The sequence below is a fragment of the Vitis riparia genome, chromosome 19, assembly GCF_004353265.1.
Source record: "Vitis riparia cultivar Riparia Gloire de Montpellier isolate 1030 chromosome 19, EGFV_Vit.rip_1.0, whole genome shotgun sequence".
In the NCBI taxonomy this organism is placed as follows: domain Eukaryota; kingdom Viridiplantae; phylum Streptophyta; class Magnoliopsida; order Vitales; family Vitaceae; genus Vitis; species Vitis riparia.
In genome coordinates, this window is record NC_048449.1 from 896,618 (window position 1) to 918,194 (window position 21,577).

The 21,577-nt window shown below is 31.4% G+C and overlaps 2 protein-coding genes across 3 annotated transcripts in view; one reads left to right on the forward strand and one right to left on the reverse strand.

The window, feature by feature from the left end:
* Positions 1 to 379: 379 nt before the first annotated feature.
* Positions 380 to 21,577, reverse strand: part of LOC117909209 (probable disease resistance protein At4g27220) — a 31,811-nt gene continuing 10,613 nt past the window's right edge. The window contains exons 1-4 of one of the 2 annotated variants that reach the window (XM_034823151.1): positions 5,597 to 5,679; positions 1,363 to 4,348; positions 973 to 1,028; positions 380 to 650 (exon numbers count right to left, since the gene is read on the reverse strand). In XM_034823151.1, the coding sequence (XP_034679042.1) occupies positions 626 to 650; positions 973 to 1,028; positions 1,363 to 4,335 (3,054 nt within the window). In that variant the 5' untranslated portion in view covers positions 4,336 to 4,348; positions 5,597 to 5,679 and the 3' untranslated portion in view covers positions 380 to 625. Of the gene's footprint in view, positions 651 to 972; positions 1,029 to 1,362; positions 4,349 to 5,596; positions 5,680 to 21,577 lie in introns of those variants that run through there. The other variant, XM_034823150.1, reaches the window with a different exon arrangement.
* LOC117909027 (uncharacterized mitochondrial protein AtMg00810-like) lies at positions 18,606 to 19,619 on the forward strand. Its single transcript, XM_034822929.1, has one exon. It carries the CDS (start codon positions 18,606 to 18,608, stop codon positions 19,617 to 19,619), a length of 1,014 nt encoding a protein of 337 aa, XP_034678820.1.

The following is a 21,577-nucleotide window of genomic DNA, read 5'->3' on the forward strand; positions in this document are numbered from 1 at the left end:
AAGTTTGATGTCTATTGTAATTTCCTTTTTATTATCAATTTTCCATTAGCCTCATTTATATCATATTACTCATCATAAAATTAGATCTTCCTATAACATTTTTGGTACATGCTTAATTTTTTTTTTTTTTAAATACCATGCCACAATTGATTTTTCTTTTAGTTTAATTAAAAGTGATTTTCTTAAAAGTTGCAATCACAACTCATACGGACTAGGATAAAAGTTGATATATAGTGAAATATATAGCTACCAAATTATTAAAATGTTAAAAAAGAATGTTAAAATATGTCATTTATGCAAGGTTTCTCTAGAATCGCATAAATGTAGTTTGATCTTTCTAATTATAATAAAATGATTCATTTAGGTCGTGGCTTGAATATTAAGACAATCATAAACTCATATATCATATGATACCATAAAAATATTGACATTACAAGCATAACATAACAATGAGTCATCTTAAATAATATTTTCAAAGAAATACAACATTATAATTAAACATGAGATTAAAAAAAAAAAGTCTGAAACTTTTAGTGTCTTGCAAATTGTTCATAAAAGGATCAATATGCATATACAAATGCATTTTGATGTCATGTTGCCCAATCAAGAATCTTCTGAATTGATTTCACATCCTCCCAGAATCAAAACACCTATCCAAAAGATAAAAATTGTGTTCAAACAAATATATAGGAACTCTATATGCATTCTCAACAAAATAATAAAATAAAGATAATAAAATGTATCAATATACTAGTTCAAGCAATTTAATATATAGAAAATTATATTGATATAATCATACATGTATTAAATGTTTGGATCAATGTCATTATAAGAGATTTTTTCCATAGTGTGGTTTAATCCTTATGTCATATAAAATAAAAACTAATAAAATGAAAATAAATAATCACATCAATATAAGCATCTTAAAACAATGTCAATAATTATAATAATTTTCAAGGTAGAGCCACTTACACATCTTCAAAAATATCTCGTACATCATTCATGAATGATGCATAATATATCCACGACTGCATTAAACCAGAAACAACAAAGAAGTTTTAGATAATGTTAATTTGATTGAACAAATATCTTCATGAAGTTACCATTGATTTCAAATTCCATTAATTAATACCTCTATGAATGTATTTCATATATAAAATTTATTTTTTAGAGAATTATTAAATATATTTATATAAAATATTTTTACCTAAATCTCTTTAAAAATTTAATTTTGTAAATGGAATAAATTTAAAGAAGTACAAATTGACAATATTTAAAAACAATAGCGATTAAATGTATTTTCACCAAATTAATCTTAGGTGTTATCGGTGAAATCAATCCATTATATAAAATGATACTAACCGTAGAAGGATTCTCGTCCGTTTCAAACGAATCCAACGTAGGTTCAAATATAGATTTGGCATGAGGTGTGCTCCATTCCAACCCATCCCACCACTCTTTTTGTCCTCTGATTTGTTTGAGGGGCGGTGTTGAAGCTCGTCTTTCTCCACTACCATCGTTTATTTGCACAGAAAGAGGAAGCCTTCTAAGCTCTGGGCAATTCCATACTGTAAGTTGTAGAGAATCACAAGTCATTGTTCCCTTCCATATGCTCTTCAATTCTGGTAGATATTCCAACGTCAAACTCTGTAAGTTGGGGAAACAGAGGATGAGATTATGCCTTTGATTAATGACTTCTTCTTCTTCTTCTTCTTCTACCTCTGCTGCTACTATTAGATCCTCCATTTGTCTGCAATTGCCGACATGAATGCGTTGAAGGTTTTTGAGGTGGTACTTCACTAACTCAGGCGTGAACAAGTGCTTGAGATTGTCACAGTAACTCACGTACAAGCTCTTGAGACTGGAACAACTTACAATATCGCTTAGTCTCAATTTGAAGAGAACCCTTAAGCTTTGCAAATCCTGAAGAAACAACCAGTTTAATGAGGCAATGCAGTCCTCTACCGACCACAAGTATTCTATCCCCTTGCATCTTGCTATCAAACATGCTTTTAAATCTGTCGCCATCTTGAGGGATTGAGAAACGTCCAATAAGCCAGTGGGAAGATGACATTCTTCTATCCGGAAAAACTGGACATTGGTAGGGAGCACAAACTGGTAGCCATAATTGTCTTTTCCTTCTTCCAGATTACATGCCTCCACTGTTACTTGTTTACAACTTCCATATAGTTCTGATAGAAAATGTTGGAATACATTTAATCCAACATGATAGTGAGTAAGTCTTCGGTAGTGTTCTGTCATCATGTAGCTATTGAAATTGTGTAGACTGGAAAACTTGACTTCAAGGATCTCCAACTTTCTCAACCCACTCAGCTCCTCCACTCTTACATCCGGAAGTCTTTGATCATCAAGTCTTAGACACTGCAGTTGAACAAGATTGGAAAAAAGATTGGAAAGAGGATTGGAAAGATGATTGGGATTGAGGGAATCTGAGGACCAATTGAAATGTTTAAGGTGGACCAATTTCTCTATACCATCAGGTATTGTTTCTATTTTATTATCACTGATATTCAACTCTCTCAATTCTTTAAGCTTTGCCAATGAACCTACCCGCCTTAATTTTGGACAAGAACAAAGAATTAGAGCTTGAAGGTTCACTTTGTCATAAATAGAATTTGGTAGGAATGCAATGTTTGTGAATGACAGGTTTAGAACTCTAAGGCCCAACATGTGCACAAAGAAGGAATTTGGAAGACCTTTAACTAGAGTAGGCCGAAGTAAATAAGAAAGCTTGTCATTTTGAAGAAACAGGGTGGAAAGCTTAGGCCAGTTTGGTACAAACATCAAATTTGAAAGTTCGCCACTTCCCATTAATGAAGCTCTTTCTACATTATTATTTGACCACTCTATATCGCTTGGGAGATCTTCCAGATTTCTTCCGATTTTCACCATGAATCGAGAATTCTTTTTCGATATGTTGATAGCCATGTCCCTAATCACATCATGCATCTTTACATATTTTCCATTCCCCCATCTTTCCAACAAACATACATTTGCAAGTTTTTCCAATATAGCATGCCCTCTATCACGCTCTGCTTGCCAACTTCCCATTTCTTCTACCAGCCCCTCAGCAATCCAATATCTGATCAAAGACACCCTATGGATTTTAAAATCTTCAGGAAACAATGCACAATAGAGCAGACATTCTTGAAGTTTTTCATCATTCAAACGATTGTAACTGAATTCCAATATTTTAAATACATCATTTTCCGTGTCAATTGTGTGCCCTTTAACATGTTCCCTCAACTCATTCAATGCATTCCTCCATCCAGCAATGCTATCCACAACACTCATACTTCTAGCTGTAGTGACAATGGCAAGAGGCAAACCGCCACATTCCTTGATAATATCCTTGGCTATTTCTTCTTCTTTTTGACTCAGTGCATTGTACCGCTCAAGTGTTTTGTTGAAAAGCTCCCATGCTTCTACCTCAGAAAGTGGTTCCATTTTGATAATTTCTTTGCATCCCATTCTTAGGCACACATCCCTTGATCTGGTGGTTATGATTAGTTTTCCTCCATCAACTCCAATTGGAATTCCAACCTCCCGTGGGACATAAACTTCCCATACATCATCTAATACAAGAACAAATTTCTTTTTCTTCTGCAATGCTTTTGATAATAAAGCAGCTCTTATCTTTTCATCTTCCTCTTTTGAGAAATCTAAATTTATTTTTCCAGCAATAGCATCCTGCAACCTACGAATGCTGGAGTCTTTTGATACAGTCACCCAATAGACATGACCGAAAGTGTCCCTATTTTCCAAGAGCTGATTGTGAATTTGAGTAACGACAGTTGTTTTGCCAATCCCTCCCATTCCCCAAACTCCAATGCTTTGGATTTCACCTTTCTCTAAGCATGTCCAAATATTCTCCAAATTTATTTTGGCCGTAGTTTCACCTATTAGCTGTGCTGTTAACAATGCATTTCCTTCATCTTGATGTACATCAATTAAAATCCCAGTAGGAAAATTCCCCAACTCCAACATCTCATCTACCTTGTTCATATTCGCTTCAAATTGGCTTAGGAAACTCAATCTTGAAAAATGTCTTCTCTCTCCAGCTTCTTGCTCTATCTTTTGTGCACTGTCTTTTACATGTTGCACTTCCTTCAACCAATTTTCAACTTCTCTCTTTGCCTTCTTTCGACGGTTGCATTGTGCATCTCCTAACTCAGTATTAATATCTTCTTCTCGACACTCGAGTCTTTTCCTTTTCTCTCTTAGAGTTGTGAGATTCTCATTAAGAATTTTGTGGTAGTTGAAGTAATTAGAAATGGATGACCACATATCTTTCAATAGCTCCACATACTCCATTGCAAAATACAACCTGATTATATTAAATTAATGTACCATAAATATTTAAATTAACAACATATATCAATAATATATATATATAAAAAAAACCTCAACAATAAAAGTTATAAGTTTGAGAATGAGTTAATACTTATCAACTAATTAACTTAAGAAAAATAAAAATTAACGACAAAGAAATTAAATAATAATAATAATAATTCATTTAGATGTGGGGTTAGGCTGTCGTTGCTGGTAAAAGAGCAACAAAGAAGGAAAAAAACTTACTGATTAAAGTATAAAATTGATGAAAAGTGTGAGACTTTTAATATCATAGTGATATTTTAAATTAGATTATCATATTTTTTAGGGGTATATTATGTAATTTATATCTAGTTATTTAATATTAAAGTAAGTTTTTTTTTTTTTATCTTTTATTTTAGATAATAATGAAGGAAAAACTGAAAATAATAATGTGATAGGGAGATGTCTTACAAAATTATTATTATTTTTTTAAAAGGGTAATACTCGAATTAAAGATAAATATGTTAGAGTGTATTATATATGTGTATAAATCCTAATATTCTAATTTTTCTGGAAAAATTAATTACTTAATATGATATTAAATATAATTTGTTGAGTTCCCATGAAAGTTTAAAAGAGATTTGCCTATAATTTATTTATTTACAAACTTGTTTGTTTCTTTTTATGTCCATGTGTGAGTATAAGTATGAGATCAATAGGACTTCTCATATGTTTGGTTCTTCAATCAAATGCTAAAACAGCATTAAAAGTAAAATTAAGGCATTATAACTAATTAATGTAAAAAATTCAAATTCTTTAAACAATCCTTAAAATCATTATTTTTTCAATATAAATATTTAAATTAAACATGTTTTTATTCAGCACTTATTCAGTTCATGAGTTCTATGTGAATTTGCAAACTACATTAATTTTAAAATTATGCTTTGTAGAATGGTTTTTAATTTTTTTTAAACAAATAATGGTATATAACCACAAACCAATGCTGGATGATCTAAAATAACTTTTGCAGAGTAAATGAACCCATAGATGAAATTAAAATACATCTAACAACATGTTTTATATGGTGTATTTGTTTCTCCAAACAAAACCCAGATGCATAATCACATGTAGATAAGCATGATAATTAAGTTTGAAAATAATTCACTTCTTGTGAACTAATTAACTAGAAAGAAAAAACAAAAAATAAATAAATGAAAAGCTACACTATGATTAAGACAAAACAAAAATAAGCCTTAATTACCTGGTTTATATTGTATGTCTAAGAAGAGCTTTAGAATCCAGACGACCTCTGATTGTGATGAAAAATGCTTCTGAAGAACTTTGAGAAAGAGGTAGAAGATTGTTTGAAGGTCAAGAAATAAAGAAGTCCTTCAAATAAAATAATAATTGTTTTAGATGTGGGATTAGACGGACTTGGTCCAAAGGCCAAGCTAGTCAACAATTAGTTTAGAGAGTAATTACTTTGTTATAAGTACTAGATGGTGGCAATATAATATTATCAACCTTTCTATTTTTCATAGGGCGGCAACAATATTTTATCATGGAAATGATACTTTTAAACAAGTGGTAATAAATTATCAAAAGATTTTGGTAAGACAATAACTTATCACTATAACAAGGTTTGATACAATTTCATATATGTATATAACACCCCAATTCTATTTCTTTACTTTGATTTTTATTGACTACAAGCAATTTACAATAATAGAAACTGAACTCTTATTCTTATCAGTCTAATCCCTAGATATTTGATCATTTCAACTATAAATTCTACTATCTCTCAAAAGAATCAAATTAATTAAGGAAAAATATTATGGGCGTATATAAAAGAAAACCATGTAATTTTTTTTTTAGTATTTTAAGAAAGTAATTAATTGAGTCATTGATAGATGATCCATCCGGAAATTATATATATATAGAATTGTTTAAACTTTTATATATTAACTTTTTATCACATTTATTATTTATAAATTTGTAAATTATATATGTATAATTGCTCCAGAGTAAAAAAAATAATCACATTATTTTTTAATGAATGATAAGGTTGTAAAAATAGGATATTAAATCTTTTAGTTTTCCCAAAGAAAAAAAATAAAAATAAAAAAGGTCAACACTCATATTTTGAAAAAGGAAATATTTTACAACATCGTGGATGGGTCCTTAGAAATAAGGACAAGACACTCTTTAAAAGAGAATATTTTAAAAACATCTTACAATAATTGACATTTGAAAAATGAAAACATCTTATAATATCACAAAGTAGATCCATAGGAAAAAAACAAATTTAAATTTTAAAAACAGGGAAGAAAAATCTTATAAATCAAATGTGGGTCCATAAAAAATAATTTACTTTTTGAAAAAGAAAACATCTTATAAACGTCACATGGTGGGTCCATGGAAAAATAAATAATGGTGCCAATGAAGGTTTGACACTTGTAAACATCTAATAAAGGGCTATTCTCTACATTTTTTTAAGAATAAAAGTATTTTATACTTAGCTTTTCCCTTGCTTAGTATGCCATTTGTGAGGGTTAAAAGTTTTTCTATCAAAGGTTTTTTTCATCTTGTATTTAATTTAATTATAAAGTAATTTAAATTATGAAAATAATAAGATTTTTTTTTTATTAAATTAAAGGTTATAACGTTCTAACTTTTAGAGATAAAAATAATTGTTTAATTTAAATATAAAAATAGAAATAAGTAAATAAAAGTAATTTAATTTATTTTGTAAAATTAATTCCACTTTTAAAATAAAATTAGAAATTTATCTTCCAAAATGAAAACATCTTATTGTAATGGTATACCAAAATAAAGCAATATATAATTAATAATGTGAAGTAGTTGCTTCTACAAAGCAATACTTCACCAACCCAAAACCAATATTAGATTAAAATGTAAAAAATTAAATAAATTACTAATCAACAAATTGATTATATTTGCAAACAACTAATATCTCCATATAGTTATCCTATTTACACATCCACTTTAAAACATAAATCTTATCAATTAATTCATTTAATATCATTGGTACACCTAAATTGCTCTTCTCATTCTTCTCTTTCATACACCATCTTCTGTATTTTATTTTTATTTTTTATTTTTTTATGTTTTCTTCTCAACAAACCTTAATGCAAATTCTTCTTCTCCCAAGCTTGTTTGTCGATAAAAACGTATTTGACTTAAATTTAAAATTAATTTCAATTTCTTTTATGACTTTTTTAATGCATATACTAATATTATGCTCAGTTCACATATATTTAAGAGGTTACTATTTAAAGTAATTTTTGATAAATAGTTACTGTAATAATAGTTAAAAAAAAAACATTTGAAATAATTACGAAGTGGGAATATTTAAGTGACATTTTAAATTATTGTATTAAACATAATTAATGAAGTTAATTCTTTTAATTATGTCACTAGCTCAATAAATAATCAAATTTAGACCATTATACCAAATTAATGCATCTTTATATTTACCATGTATAATTTTCACATTAAATTTGTTTAATAAAATCTATTTTTCTTAAATCTGTTAAGTATGATATATTTATCCTAATAAATATTAAATAATTTCCCCGTAAAATAGGAACAAAGAAGGAAAAACCTAATAATTATGGTACAAAACTGATGAAAAGTATCAGAAGTTAAATATTGATACAGAATTATTTTGGCTTTAAAAAGTCATTCTACTTTAAGTTAATTTTGTTTTTGTACTACAAAATATTTTACGAGTTTAATAATTGAAATTACATCTTTAAATCAATAGTTAAACCAATTTAAATCATTATAACATATCAAACTATTGCATTCATACACTTAAGTGATGCATTAATCGTTCAAACATTTTAGCTTGATGGAATAAGGTAAAAATAATTTATGCCCTAACATCTATTAATTAAATGAAAAAAAATATTTAACCTTTTTTCTATTTTTATTTTTCATTTTTTTCTTCTTTGCCTCCAAAAATTAAACCACATCAAAATAATAATAAAAATGATAAAATTGGTAAATAATAATAATAATAATAACAATGTGTAAAACAAAATAATAATGAAGAAAATGAAGGAATGTAAGAACCCGAGTTCAAATGAAATAAAATTTTCATTTTTTCATGTGTTTGTATCTCAAATTTAGAATAAGTAAAATTTTAGTAAAATAATTAAATTCCTAATGATTAACAATAATTTGGAAAGTTAAATAATCTCAAAACTATGTTAGAAAAGAATTATATTCACTAGACCATCAACGTAAATGTAATTAATTTGGGGATGTATTAGAAGTGTCACTTGTCACACTTAAGGGTTGTCACATATCATATTTAAAAATTATGTTAACTTATATTTAAAAAGGAAATATAAAAAGGAAAGATTTAAAGAAAATCATCTTTCTTCATTGCCCTAGGGTTTTTTTTTTTTTTTTTCTTCTATTATCCTCTTCTTCTTCACTCTTCCTTCAGAAAGTGTTGTTTGAAAATGAGGTTATTAAATGTATGAAAATTTGTACTATTTTTAAACCATTATTTTTTTACTTCATAACTGTTTGGTTGCTAAAAGAGTGAAGGAAAATATTATATTTTTAAATTTAGTTAACATATAAATTGTTGGAAAGTGTACCAAATTTTAAATTATTTAATTTTTATATTGAAGATTTAAAATAAGTTAAATGAGTTAAAAATAACATATAAAAATAATTTATTAATTTTAAATCTATTTTTTTTCTTTTTATTTTTATTTTTTATTTTTTTTCCTTGCATTTTTCCTTAAATTTTTTAAGAATCAAACTAATTTGTTTTAATATTATAAGGACATAAATCAAGCTCAACCAACTCCAACTCAAATATAATAGATTGAGTTAGGCTTATGAAGGTAACATAATAAAAAAAAGGGTTTTCCCATGGATGAGGAATACTTTTTCTTTTTTGCTTTTTTTTTTTTTTACCAGCTTGTGATTTTTGAGTTTATGAGATTTTTTTTGTAAATTATTAAAAACCTAAATATTTTTACCAAATAATAGACTCAATAAATATTATAACAATTTAAGTCTTATTACATTTGGACCATGTTTACCCCATGAAAAAATTTCAAGCAGATTGGGAAGCACATAGGAGAGGCTCATAAGGATAATTTGGACCAATTGTGTTTCTCAAACTTTTTTTCAATTTTTTTTAAATAATATTATACTCTAAATAGTATTAGACTCCTTAAGAAATCTAATTTATAATTTTCACCGAATTTGAACATTGATAACCTAGTATAAAAATTCCAAAGAAATGGATAAAAAACAGAATGGTTCAACTAGGAAAATTTTGAATCACTTAAGTTTCTTAAAAATTTAGGTTGGCTGACCATCATGATTCTTAATTATTTTTATATGTTATTAAAAAAAAAAAAACTATGGAGTCTAATTTTTTATATAATTCCTAATTCATTTTGAAGGGGAATAGTTAAGAAAACATTAATGAATTTTTAATATTTCATAGAATATGATAAGGTTTATAAAAAATTTACATCTTAGTGTTATGATATCCTTTTAGAAAATAATATTTCATAGAATATGATAAGGTTTCTTTGTAAGCTATATCAGAAGGTGGAAGCAGTTGTGAGAGAGTTTGGCAGAGAGAAAGAAACAAGTTCATTTGTGGACCCTGTATTTCGGCTCATGCGTTTCCCACTCGATGGCGAGCTCGAATTTTATTTGAAAAATTGATTTTTATTGATTAAGAAAATGACTTGGAGTCGCCACTTATTTTTGTTTTATTTTTAAAAGGGTAAACAAAATAAGAAAGAAAACCCTAAGTGCGACTCCTAATTTTGGAAAAGATGATCTACGAGAAACCGGATCGGGCTCGGGGGTCAGGTTACTTATCAGGAAGGTACGGTAAAAGACCATAGCAGCCCTCTAAGTCCCTAAAATCGGGTCTCTACTAATAAAATGAAGCTGACGTGGCAATTTACGAGTAAATCAATTAATATCCTGAATGATCATGCACACATAAGAGTCGAGACATGTATAGACAACGATTAGAGGGAAAATGGGTACATACCTGGGCAACGAACCTCCATGCGCTATCAATAGAGAGGGTTAGTACACCATGTGAGTGTTTAGCTAGGTTGGCAATTCCGGACAAAATTCCTAAGTGCCCCCTAACTTGGCTTTCCTATTCCTATTCGGACTACTTGACTTTGAAGACTAAGACTTTGCTAAGAGGCCGAGGTATGTAGTCAAGTGTGGAGTGATTGGGTGTAAATCAGCCCGGTTTTTAATCTTTAAATGTGTTAGAAAGTTGGGAAAAATGGTTTTTGGTGCAAGGCTTTCATTCCTCTGTTTCTGGATCGATCCAAGTGTAGGGGTGGATCTATCCAACTAATGTTTTTTTTATCAAATCTCAGCCATTAGATTAAGGGTTTCTTTTTACACTTTAAAAACCAATCTTCTCTCATTTTCTGGTAAGAGAGACTGTAGAAAACGTGGGGAGAGCAGCCACACCAGGGGTCTCCAACGGGCGGGTCGGGCCGGGCTGTAAATAGGAGGCCCGCGGCCCAGCTCGGGCTGGGCCTATGGGCCCGTTGACTGGTCAACGGGCCGGGCTGGGCCATGCTAAAATGCTAGGCCCGCGGCGGACCAGGCCAGCGGGCTTTTTGATTTAAGCCAAAATGGCTTTCAAAAAAACCAAGGGAAGGGAGAGGGGGGGATTCGAACCCCTCCCCTCATGCTTAAACCTTAAGGGTCTAACCAACTAAACTACATTCTTTTTATGTTTATTAATTGAGTTAGTTATATGTATATAAAAATAAAGTATATTATTTTTTAAAAAAAAATTAAAGGCTCCAACGGTCATGTGACCGTTGGAGCCTAGCTCCAGCCCATGTGACCGTTGGAGCTAAGCCTCCAACGATCACATGACCAATTATTTTGAATTTTTTTTTTTAACCTTCCTATAAATACATTTTCTTCCTTTTCATTTTTTCATCAAATTTTCTCTATTTCTCTCTCTATTTCTCTCACATTCTACAATATTTCAAATTCTTTTATTTTTCCCTCAAATTATACAATATTGTTGGTGGTGCAAAACAAGCATTGGTGGCTCCAAGAGTTCAAATTTGCTAGGAATTTCTGCATCGGTTCTCTAATTGAGTAACATACTTCACCCCTACTACTTTATTTTTTTGTTACATTTTTTTTATATTTATTACTTTATTATTTTTGCATAATATTTTATCAATAATTATAATATGACAAGTGCTTCTTCATCTAGTCCATGTGATGAAATATCATCAAACAAAAAATTTACTTCAAATATATGGAATTTTTTTGATAGAATAGAAATAATTTTAGAAAATAATAAAAAAGAAATAAAAGCAAAATGTAAAATTTGTAATAAATTTCTTACTGGTGGCTCAAATGCAGGCACAAGTCATTTAAAAAGACATCATGAAAATTGTAAAACTAAAAATAATGTAGATATTAGAAATTATATGCAATTAGGTAAATATGAAAATGAAAATTTAAAAACATTTTCTTATGATGAATCTAACTGTCGTGAAGAAATGATTGATTATATAATAAGAGCAGAACAACCTTTCAACATGATGGAAACTCATGATTTTGCAGGAACAATTCAACGAGGTATTAATCCTCAATTTAAAGGTTGGTATGGAAATACAGTTAAAAGAGATATTATGAAAAAAATTTATACACAAAAAGAAATTTAAAAATTTTTTTTTGCAAATTTTGAAGGAAATATTTGTTTAACATCTGATATTTGGACATCTTTAACTCACACTGGTTTTTTATGTATAACTGCTCACTACATTGATAATGAATGGAAATTAAATAAAAGAATAATTTCATTTAAATTAATAAATGCTCCACATAGTGGTAAAAATATAGCATCTTTAATAAATGATCAAATTATAGATTTAGGCATTCGTGATAAAATATTGACAATAACATTAGATAATGCTGCTAATAATGATGCAACAATACATAGACTAAAACTATATTGGCAAGTAAAAGAAGATCATGCTAAAATATTTCATGTGCGTTGTTGTGCACATATTTTAAATTTAATTGTAAAGGATGGATTAAAAAATGTTGATAGTACATTGGAAAAAATTAGAGCCATTGCATATAGTATTAATAGTTCTCAAGCAAAACATGAATTATTTTTTGATTGTTGCAAAATGTTAAATATGAAAAGAAAAAATATAAATTTGGATATGGCCATTAGATGGAATTCCACATATAAACTTTTACAAAATATTACAAAATATAGAAAAGTAGTCAAATTATATGAAATACAATTAATTAACAATGATTGTGAAGCATATATTTATGCATTAAATGATTATGATTGGCATATTGCGGATCTTTTGAGAGATCTTTTTGAAATTTTTGATACTTCAACAAACATTTTTTGTTGTGTATATTATCCAACTTCAAATCGAGTTATTATGCAAATAACTGATATTTTTATTGTACTTCAAAAATATTTAAGTTTTGAAATATTTAATGATACAATATTTGCAATGATAGAAAAATTTAGAAAATATTGGAGAGAAATACCTTTAATTTTTTATATTGCTTTAATTGTGGACCCTAGATTGAAATTTGAAGCTTTGGATGAATGGTTAACAATTATTTATTTTAATGACCAAATAAAAATTGAAGAAATTAAAAATAAAATAAATTCATTATTATATAATTTATATAACTATTATAAAGAAAAATATGGTAATGATATTAATACTATTAAATTACCACCTACATCTACAAACTCCTCATCTTTTTAAAAAGAGCTCTAGAAATGTTGAAAAGTCGAAAAAAGACAACAAATAGTTCTCCAAATAATACATCTGATTTAGATAAATATCTTAATACTGATATAATTTCATTTGAAGATCAAGAAGATTTTGATATTTTAATATGGTGGAAATTACATCAACACAAATATCCTGTGCTTTCTATAATTGCTCGTGATGTACTAACAGTTCCTGTGAGTACAGTTGCATCAGAAGCTGCTTTTAGTGCAGGTGGAAGAGTAGTTAGTAAAAAACGATGCAACTTAGCGCCAGATGTTATTGAAGCAGGGATATGTGTGAAAGATTGGGAAATAGCAGATAAAAGGATGTACGATTCCATTCGAGAAACAGAGATGCTTGCCGATATGGAATCTTTAAAATTATCAAGATCTTCATGGATGCATGATAGTTCTCCATCACCGCCAGAAAATAATGACTAAATGTATATTATATTTTTATTTTTATTTTTTGTGGTTGAAAAATACAGATGATTGACAAATAAATAGGTGCCAACCTAGTTGGGATGTATTTATTTTGTAGTGATGTAAACTTTTCTCACATTTTCAAATGTAATTATACATTAAATGAATAAAATTTTGAAATGAATATTTTTTTTAATACTTTTTATTTTTTTAGTTTTTTTTTAAAGGGGCGGGCCCGGCCCACCCAAAAACGGGCTCGGGCCCGGCGGGCTTGGGCCGAGCCTAAAGCGGGCCGCGGGCCGCGAGCTTTTTGGAGACCCTTAAGCCACACTCCAAGTGTTCTTCATTTTCTCATTTTTGCTTTCCTAATTTGGGGTTTTTGATTGCAAAGAAAATCCACTTCTCTTAATGTTTTCAAAACTAGTTTTCAATGGATTTTCTTGAGCAATAAATGGGTTGATTCATTCCTTCATTCACATCTAAATCTCTCACTCTATTTGGGTTGTGCAAAAACCCATTTTCTTCTTGTGTGGATTCAATAAGAGGCCGAGATTGAGCTTGGTGCGGACTCCAAGTGTGCTCCAAAAGGAGAAGCTGAAAATGAAGGTACTAGTCAAGTATTCTGGGAAGGATTGGTTAGCTTGAGCTAGGTAAAACCTTGTACTCAGTTTTTATTCTTCATAGTGGAGTTTTCAATCGATGATAGGCTCATGGTTTTTGATCTTTTCGGAGGTTTTCCACATTAAAAATCCGGTGTTCATTGTCTATTTCTCTCACTCTATATTTTGATTTATTTTTGAGGAGTGTTGAAGCATTTGCATGTGTTTTGCATTTATAAATTTTTGGGAGAGTGTTGATGCATACATTATTTCTTGTGGATGTTTTGCTTTGTTGAAAAGTTATTGGAAGAAAAAAAAAATTCTTGACATTAAGATAGTCTAAGGTTAGGTAATCTTTGTTGGGAGAATTTTTAAATTGTTCTACAACACCTATTCACCCCCCTCCAGGTGTAGTTCATTATTGAGATTCACATTTTCAATTGGTATCAGAGCGGGTTTTTAAAAGAAAAATCATTTTCGGTCCTTGAATCTCAATCATGGAACCTCATCAAGAGGAAGCTTCCATTGGGAGACCACCATTTTTAATCGGCAAAAATTATTCTCATTGGAAAGTGAGAATGCAATATTTTCTCAAAATGCAAAGTGAAAAAGTTTGGAATACAGTTGAATTTGGTTGGTCTCCACCTAAGGTGTTGGATAGAGAAGGAAGACCAACTAATGTTATCAAGCCTAAGTTGGAATGGGATAGAGGTGATAATGAAGCTAGTGAGAACAATGCTAGAGCCATGTATTCTATCTTTAATGCCATTAGCACGGATGAATTCCGTAGGATAGCCACATGTACTTCGGCTAAGGAGGCTTGGGATATCCTCCAAGTGACTCATGAAGGCACTAATGCTGTGAAAGTGTCCAAACTTCAAATGTTAACATCTAGGTTTGAGACAATTAGGATGGAGGATCATGAGAACTTTGGAGAGTTCTATGCAAAACTGATGGACATTGTGAATTCTAGTTTTAATCTAGGTGAGCCCATCCCTAATTCCAAAGTGGTTAGAAAAATTCTAAGATCTCTTCCGGAGAGATTTAGAGCAAAAGTCACTGCCATTAAAGAGTCCAAGGATGTGGATTCTTTGAAAGTGGATGAACTTGTGGGTTCACTCCAAACCTTTGAAATGACTCTTGGATTACCTAGGAAATCAAAGGGCATTGCCTTGAATGCCATTAAAGAGGAGTCCTTAAGTTCTGAAGGTGAGGGTAATGAGAAAATGTCGGATGGAGAGGTTGCTAGATTTGCTAGAAAATTCAAAAAATACATGAAGTTCAGGAAATATAAGAAGAAGTCCAAGGAAGATGCTAAAAAATGGAATAATCCAATGGGAAAATCAAATGTAAAAGACAAAAAAAAAGACAAGAGTGTCAAAAATGACCTTGAGGTTGAATGCTTCAAGTGTGGGGGAAAGGGACACCATGCCACAGAATGTCCCTCAAAGAAAAAAGGAAAGAAAGCCATGCAAGTCACTTGGAGTGACTCAGAATCATGTCAATCTAGTGAAAAAGAATCCAATGCCAGTGAGGAATGCACTAATTTCACAACCTTTATGGCAAGTGTCATTGATGAACCACTAAAAAAGGAGGTACTTAGTGAGTCTTGTGAGTCAAGTGACTCAAATGGTGATGAGATGAGTTTTGACTCTGCATATGAGACTTTGTACAAGGAGTGCTTAAGTCTCAAACAGGAACAAGTTGAGTGGAAGACTTCTAAAAAGAGTTTAATCAATGAGATTAAAACTCTAAAGGGAGAAAAAAAATCTTTGCTAGATAAGATTGCATTTCTTGAGGGCGAACATTTTGACATGAAGAAAATGTGTGATGAATTGAAGAGTGAAAATCAAGTGTTTAAGAATGAGTTGAGTCTTAGGAAAGAAGAGTCACATCCTAGCTCTAAAAGACTTAGTGATTTGATCAATTTAGGGAGGAAATCATTTGATAAAAGAGGCTTAGGTTTTGTTGATGAAGCTACCACTCCAAGTAGTGGTAAAACAATTTTTGTCAAGTCTTGTGAAGAAGTGGTCCCTAAGAAAATTCCTCCAAAACTGAAACTTCATTGCACTCATTGCACTAAAATGGGACACACCATTGATAGATGTTATGCTAGGATGTTTGAGAGTTTCCAAAGAAAGTTGACCAACCTAATGAATGAATCATTCACTTTGAGAAATAGGTTGTTACAAGGAGGCAAGAGAGTGTTCAAGAGAGATTCAAATGTCCCTCATTATAGTGGCTTCCAAGGAAGCACTTCAAATGGAATGACCAAAGTCACAAATGTAAAACAAATATGGGTGAAAAAGAGTGAGCTTAATTGCCTTGTTGTTCACACTGCATTTAGAGCTAGTGAGTTACACTCATGGTATTTTGATAGTGGTTGTTCACGTCATATGACAGGTAATAGATCATTCTTCACTAATTTCACTGAATTTGATGGAGGAAATGTGACTTTTGGTGATGGCAATGTTGCTAGTGTGAAAGGGAAAGACACAATTTGTGTTCCCGGGATCCTTAACCTTGAAGAGGTTTTATATGTGGAAGGATTGAAAGCTAACTTGATTAGCATTAGTCAAATATGTGACAAGAAGTTCAATGTTCAATTTTCACAAAATTTATGTAAAGTGTTTGATTTGAAGGGAAATTGTGTGATGATTGGTTTGAGAACTTCTGATAATTGCTATGTTGTTTGTCAAAATCCTTCTACCTCTTTTTCTTCTTCTCTTATGTGTGGTAGTTCAAAAATTGAATCAATCGATTTGTGGCACTGTAGGTTGGGTCATTTAAACTACCGTGACTTGATGAAGGTTGCAAATAATGAAGTCATCAAAGGGATTCCTAAGCTTGGAAAACCCTCTAATCCTATTTGTGGTCCTTGTCAAAAGGGAAAACAAACAATGAGTACACATAAGAGAGTTGATGAAATTTTGACCTCTAAACCTTTAGAACTCTTACATATGGACCTCATGGGACCAATGAGAACTGAGAGTTTAGGGGGTAAGAAATACATTTTGGTGATGGTTGATGACTATTCTAGGTATGCATGGGTTGCATTCCTAAGAGATAAGAGTGAGGCATTCATAAATTTCAAGGACATTGGTTTGAAAATTCAAAATGAAAAATGGCATCCCATTGAAAGAATTAGGAGTGATAGGGGGAGAGAATTTGACAATTCAATTTTTTTTGAATTTTGTCATTCTCTAGGAATCAAACATGAGTTTTCCGCTCCTAGAACACCTCAACAAAATGGGGTAGTTGAGAGAAAAAATCGTATCCTTCAAGAAATGGCCCGAACTATGCTAAATCAGCATGAACTCCCTACACATTTTTGGGCTGAAGCCATCAACACCGCTTGCTATACTTCCAATAGAACTCACATGCGTCCTCATACTAGGAAGACTTGTTATGAGCTGTGGAAAGGTAAGAAACCTAATGTGAAGTACTTTAGGGTGTTTGGAAGTAGATGTTATGTCTTGAAAGATCATGAAAATCTTGGAAAGTTTGAATCCAAGAGTGAAGAAGGGATATTCTTAGGATATTCCTCCAAAAGTCGGGCATATAGAGTATACATTTTAAGTTCAAAATGTATGGTGGAATCAATCAATGTGATTGTGGATGATATAGGATCAAGGTCAAGAGAGTGTGATGATGATAGAATTGATGTGTCAAAAGATACTGAAGTGATTGAAGAAAAATCTGAAGATGAAAAGTTAAGTGAAGATGAAGAAAAGAAAGATGAGCAAGGAAAGAAAGGAGATAGGGGGAGAATTGAGCCATCAAAGAAAAATAAGTCAATGGTACCTAAGAACCATCCTTTGAGCAATGTGATTGGGAACTATGAGGATAGCATGGTAACAAGGAGACAATCCAAGCTAAATGAGGTAAGCTATGTTTGATATACCTCCCAAATTGGACCAAAAAATGTTGAAGAAGCCTTGAATGATGAAGCTTGGGTAGATGTTCTTCATGAAGAGCTAAATCAATTTTCTAGAAATGATGTTTGGTTCTTAGTGCCTAGACCAAAAGATGTGAATGTCATTGGAACAAAATGGATTTTCAAAAATAAGATGGATGAAAATGGTGTGATTGTGAGAAATAAAGCTAGGTTAGTTGCTCAAGGGTTCAAGCAAATTGAGGGAATTGATTTTGATGAAACCTTTGCTCCAGTTGCAAGACTTGAACCCATTCGAATACTCTTAGCTGTAGCTTGTGTATGGAAATTTAAATTGTTTCAAATGGATGTCAAGAGTGCCTTTCTAAATGGGATCCTTAATGAAGAAGTGTATGTGGAGCAACCCAAAGGGTTTTAAGACCCTAGGTATCCAAATCATGTCTATAGACTTAGAAAAGCTCTCTATGGCTTAAAGCAAGCTCCTAGAGCTTGGCATGAAAGACTCACATCCTATCTTCTTAAGAGAGGATTCATGAGAGGGGGAGCTGATCAAACATTGTTCATTAGAAGAAATAATGAAGTGTTCTTGGTAGCACAAATCTATGTGGATGACATTGTGTTTGGCTCTACCTCCAGTGAGTGCGCTTTAGATTTTGCCAAAGAGATGAAAAGTGAGTTTGAGATGAGCATGGTAGGAGAATTGACCTATTTTCTTGGTTTCCAAGTGAAACAACTCAAGGATGGGATTTTCCTATCCCAATCCAAGTACGCAAGGGAACTTGTCAAAAAGTTTGGGCTTGAGTCAACTAAACATTTTAGGACACTAATGCCAACCAACCTAAAGCTAAGTAAGGATGAATCCGGGAAAGGGGTAGAGGAAACATTGTATAGGAGCATGATTGGTAGCCTCTTGTACCTCACTGCTAGTAGACCGGACATAGCTTTTAGTGTTGGAGTGTGTGCTAGGTATGAGGCATGTCCTAAGGAATCTCATCTCATAGCTCTTAAGCATATCATTAGGTACATTGCTGGTACTTTAGAGCTGGGTCTTTGGTATCCATTTGACACTCATTCTGATGTAGGTTGCTACATTGATGTCGATTGGGTTGGAAATGTGGATGATAGGAAAAGCACTTCAGGTGGTTGTTTCTATATTGGAAATTGTTTGGTTGCTTGGATGAGTAAGAAGCAAAACTCTGTTTCGCTTTCCACAGCTGAAGCGGAATACATTGTTGCCGGTAGTTGTTGTTCCCAGCTTTTGTGGATCAAGCAAATGTTGAGAGACTATGGGATTGATCAAGGAACCATGGTAGTGTTTTGTGACAATACTAGTGCAATCAACATCTCCAAGAACCCTCTTCTGTACTCTAGAACAAAACACATTGACATTAGACATCACTTCATTCGTGACTTAGTTGAAGACAAAGTGGTGTCATTGGAATATGTTCCAACTGAGGGTCAAATTGCTGATATTCTTACTAAACCTTTGGATGTGTCTAGGTTTGAATCACTTAGAAAGTCCATAGGTTTATGCACAGTCAATTGATTTTCTCTAGAACCTGTCTAGGACACCTTCTTGCATATCCTTGAGTCCTAGTTGTCTTCCTATGTTCCTAACTTTAATCAAGTTGATGTCCTTTTGTTTTGGTTCAATCCTTTCTTCATTTTTGATAAATTTTCAACATTTGTTGAGTTCATGAGAGTGACATGCTTACACTTTTGTTTAAGAGTTAAATTGACTCTTAATGATCTTAAAAGTTTCAAGATGTTTTTATCTCCTTGGCTTGATTGGTAAACATGATATTGAATCCTTGCTATTTTGATTTGATTAGAAAAACCTCAAAAGGTTAGCTTCATTTTTTTTAAGTGAGTAACAGCTCATGGTTGAACCTTGTGATTACATAAATTGTGAGTAATGTTCTTTATAGTCTAAATGCAAACTTATGTTTATCTATTAAGCATTAAAAAGTGAGTAAAGTCATCCAGAATATCCTTGAGTGTTTAATATTATTCTTCCTTGATTGTTTGCCCTTTCTTTGAAATTAAAAAAAAAAAAAGGAAGAAAAGAAAAATATTAAGTTTCCCAGAATGGTTATGGCTCCTTGGCAATGTTTCAAGAGTTAAAAAGCCTCCATTGCAAGAGTGGGACATTCCTTATGTTGTTATGTTGTAAAGGCCACCTTAGTGATCCTCAAATTTAAAAAAAAAAAAAAAAAAATGATCCTAAGAGTGAAGCTCATGTTTGTGAAATCATTTCAATGCTCAATGTGAAAAACAAATGTTGTATGAATTTTTTTTGGGATGTGAATAAGCCGTGTTAAACAGAAATCCGGCCAAGAGAGGTGCAAATTGACTTCTTGGAATATTATATTGAATTTCTTTAGGAAAGAAGTGTGTCTTGAAAATGATTTTTTACCTTATGGGTGGATATAGGTTTATAAGTGGAAAGAAATTAACATACTCACTATTTTATGGCGTCATGAGTAAGTCTTCTTTGAGCTTAAACATACTTGTTAGAATGTTGATAATCATTTGTTTTTTACCTATTCATTTAATAAATTTGGAAGGTTCTTCAATCTTTATGTTTATTAATTTTGTCTAAAGTTAAGCTCTTGGTAGCATTCTTGTTCAATATGAATCAATTCTAACTCATTGATTGAAAGATAAGTATGTCATCCTATTGAATCTTAGCTATGGTGAATCAAATTTTCAATGTTTGGAAAGCTTGTTGGTTTTCTTGTGTTTTTTTGTTGTAAATTTTTTGCCTAAGTCATTTTTCAGTAGGGTGTCGATCGATCTGCTGAATTTGTGGATCGATCCACTGTGTGCACAGTCATGTGACCGAGAGCCCTTGAACGATGTGTGGATCGACCCACCAAGATCGATACCACTTGACTCCAACACTTAGAAATTTTTTGTGAAAAGTTTCCTGCAGTTGCACAATTTTGTTCATTCACCGAGAGCTCTTGAACGAAGTGTGGATCGATCCACCAAGATCGATACCACTTATGCATTTGTGTCAAATTCCATTTTTGCCCTCATCTGGTTCAACTCCTTTGGTTTAATGAATCAGGGGTATTTTCATAATTTTTTTTATATAATTAAAAAAAAAAAACTCAAAATCCCTAAACATTTTTTCTTTGTTTTGTGTGAAAATTTCCAATTGGTGTCTCAGCTGATTCATGTCCAGCTGGTGCTCTTTGATTGAGAGAGTAATCAACAAAATTTATAACCTATATCACCATGCATTAGGATAACTTTAGCTAATATAGCATAGTGGCTCTAGGATCGTTCTCTGGGAAGGGTTTTCAACTCACAACTGATACTAATTTAAAGTAAATTTGTGCTTTTTCATTTCAAGGTTAGCTTAAGAAATAAAACACAAACTTTGGTTAAATGAGGTTTTGTTTCAAGCTAACTAAAAAGAAAGTAATGGAAATTACTTATGAAGAAAAACATTCCTTGAAGGTTTGGGTTCATAGGGGAGGTTCCTTATGCAAAAAC

Excerpts from the sequence above, each read along its gene's own strand:
- LOC117909027 (XM_034822929.1), top strand. The coding sequence starts at position 18,606 with ATGAGAGGGGGAGCTGATCAAACATTGTTCATTAGAAGAAATAATGAA.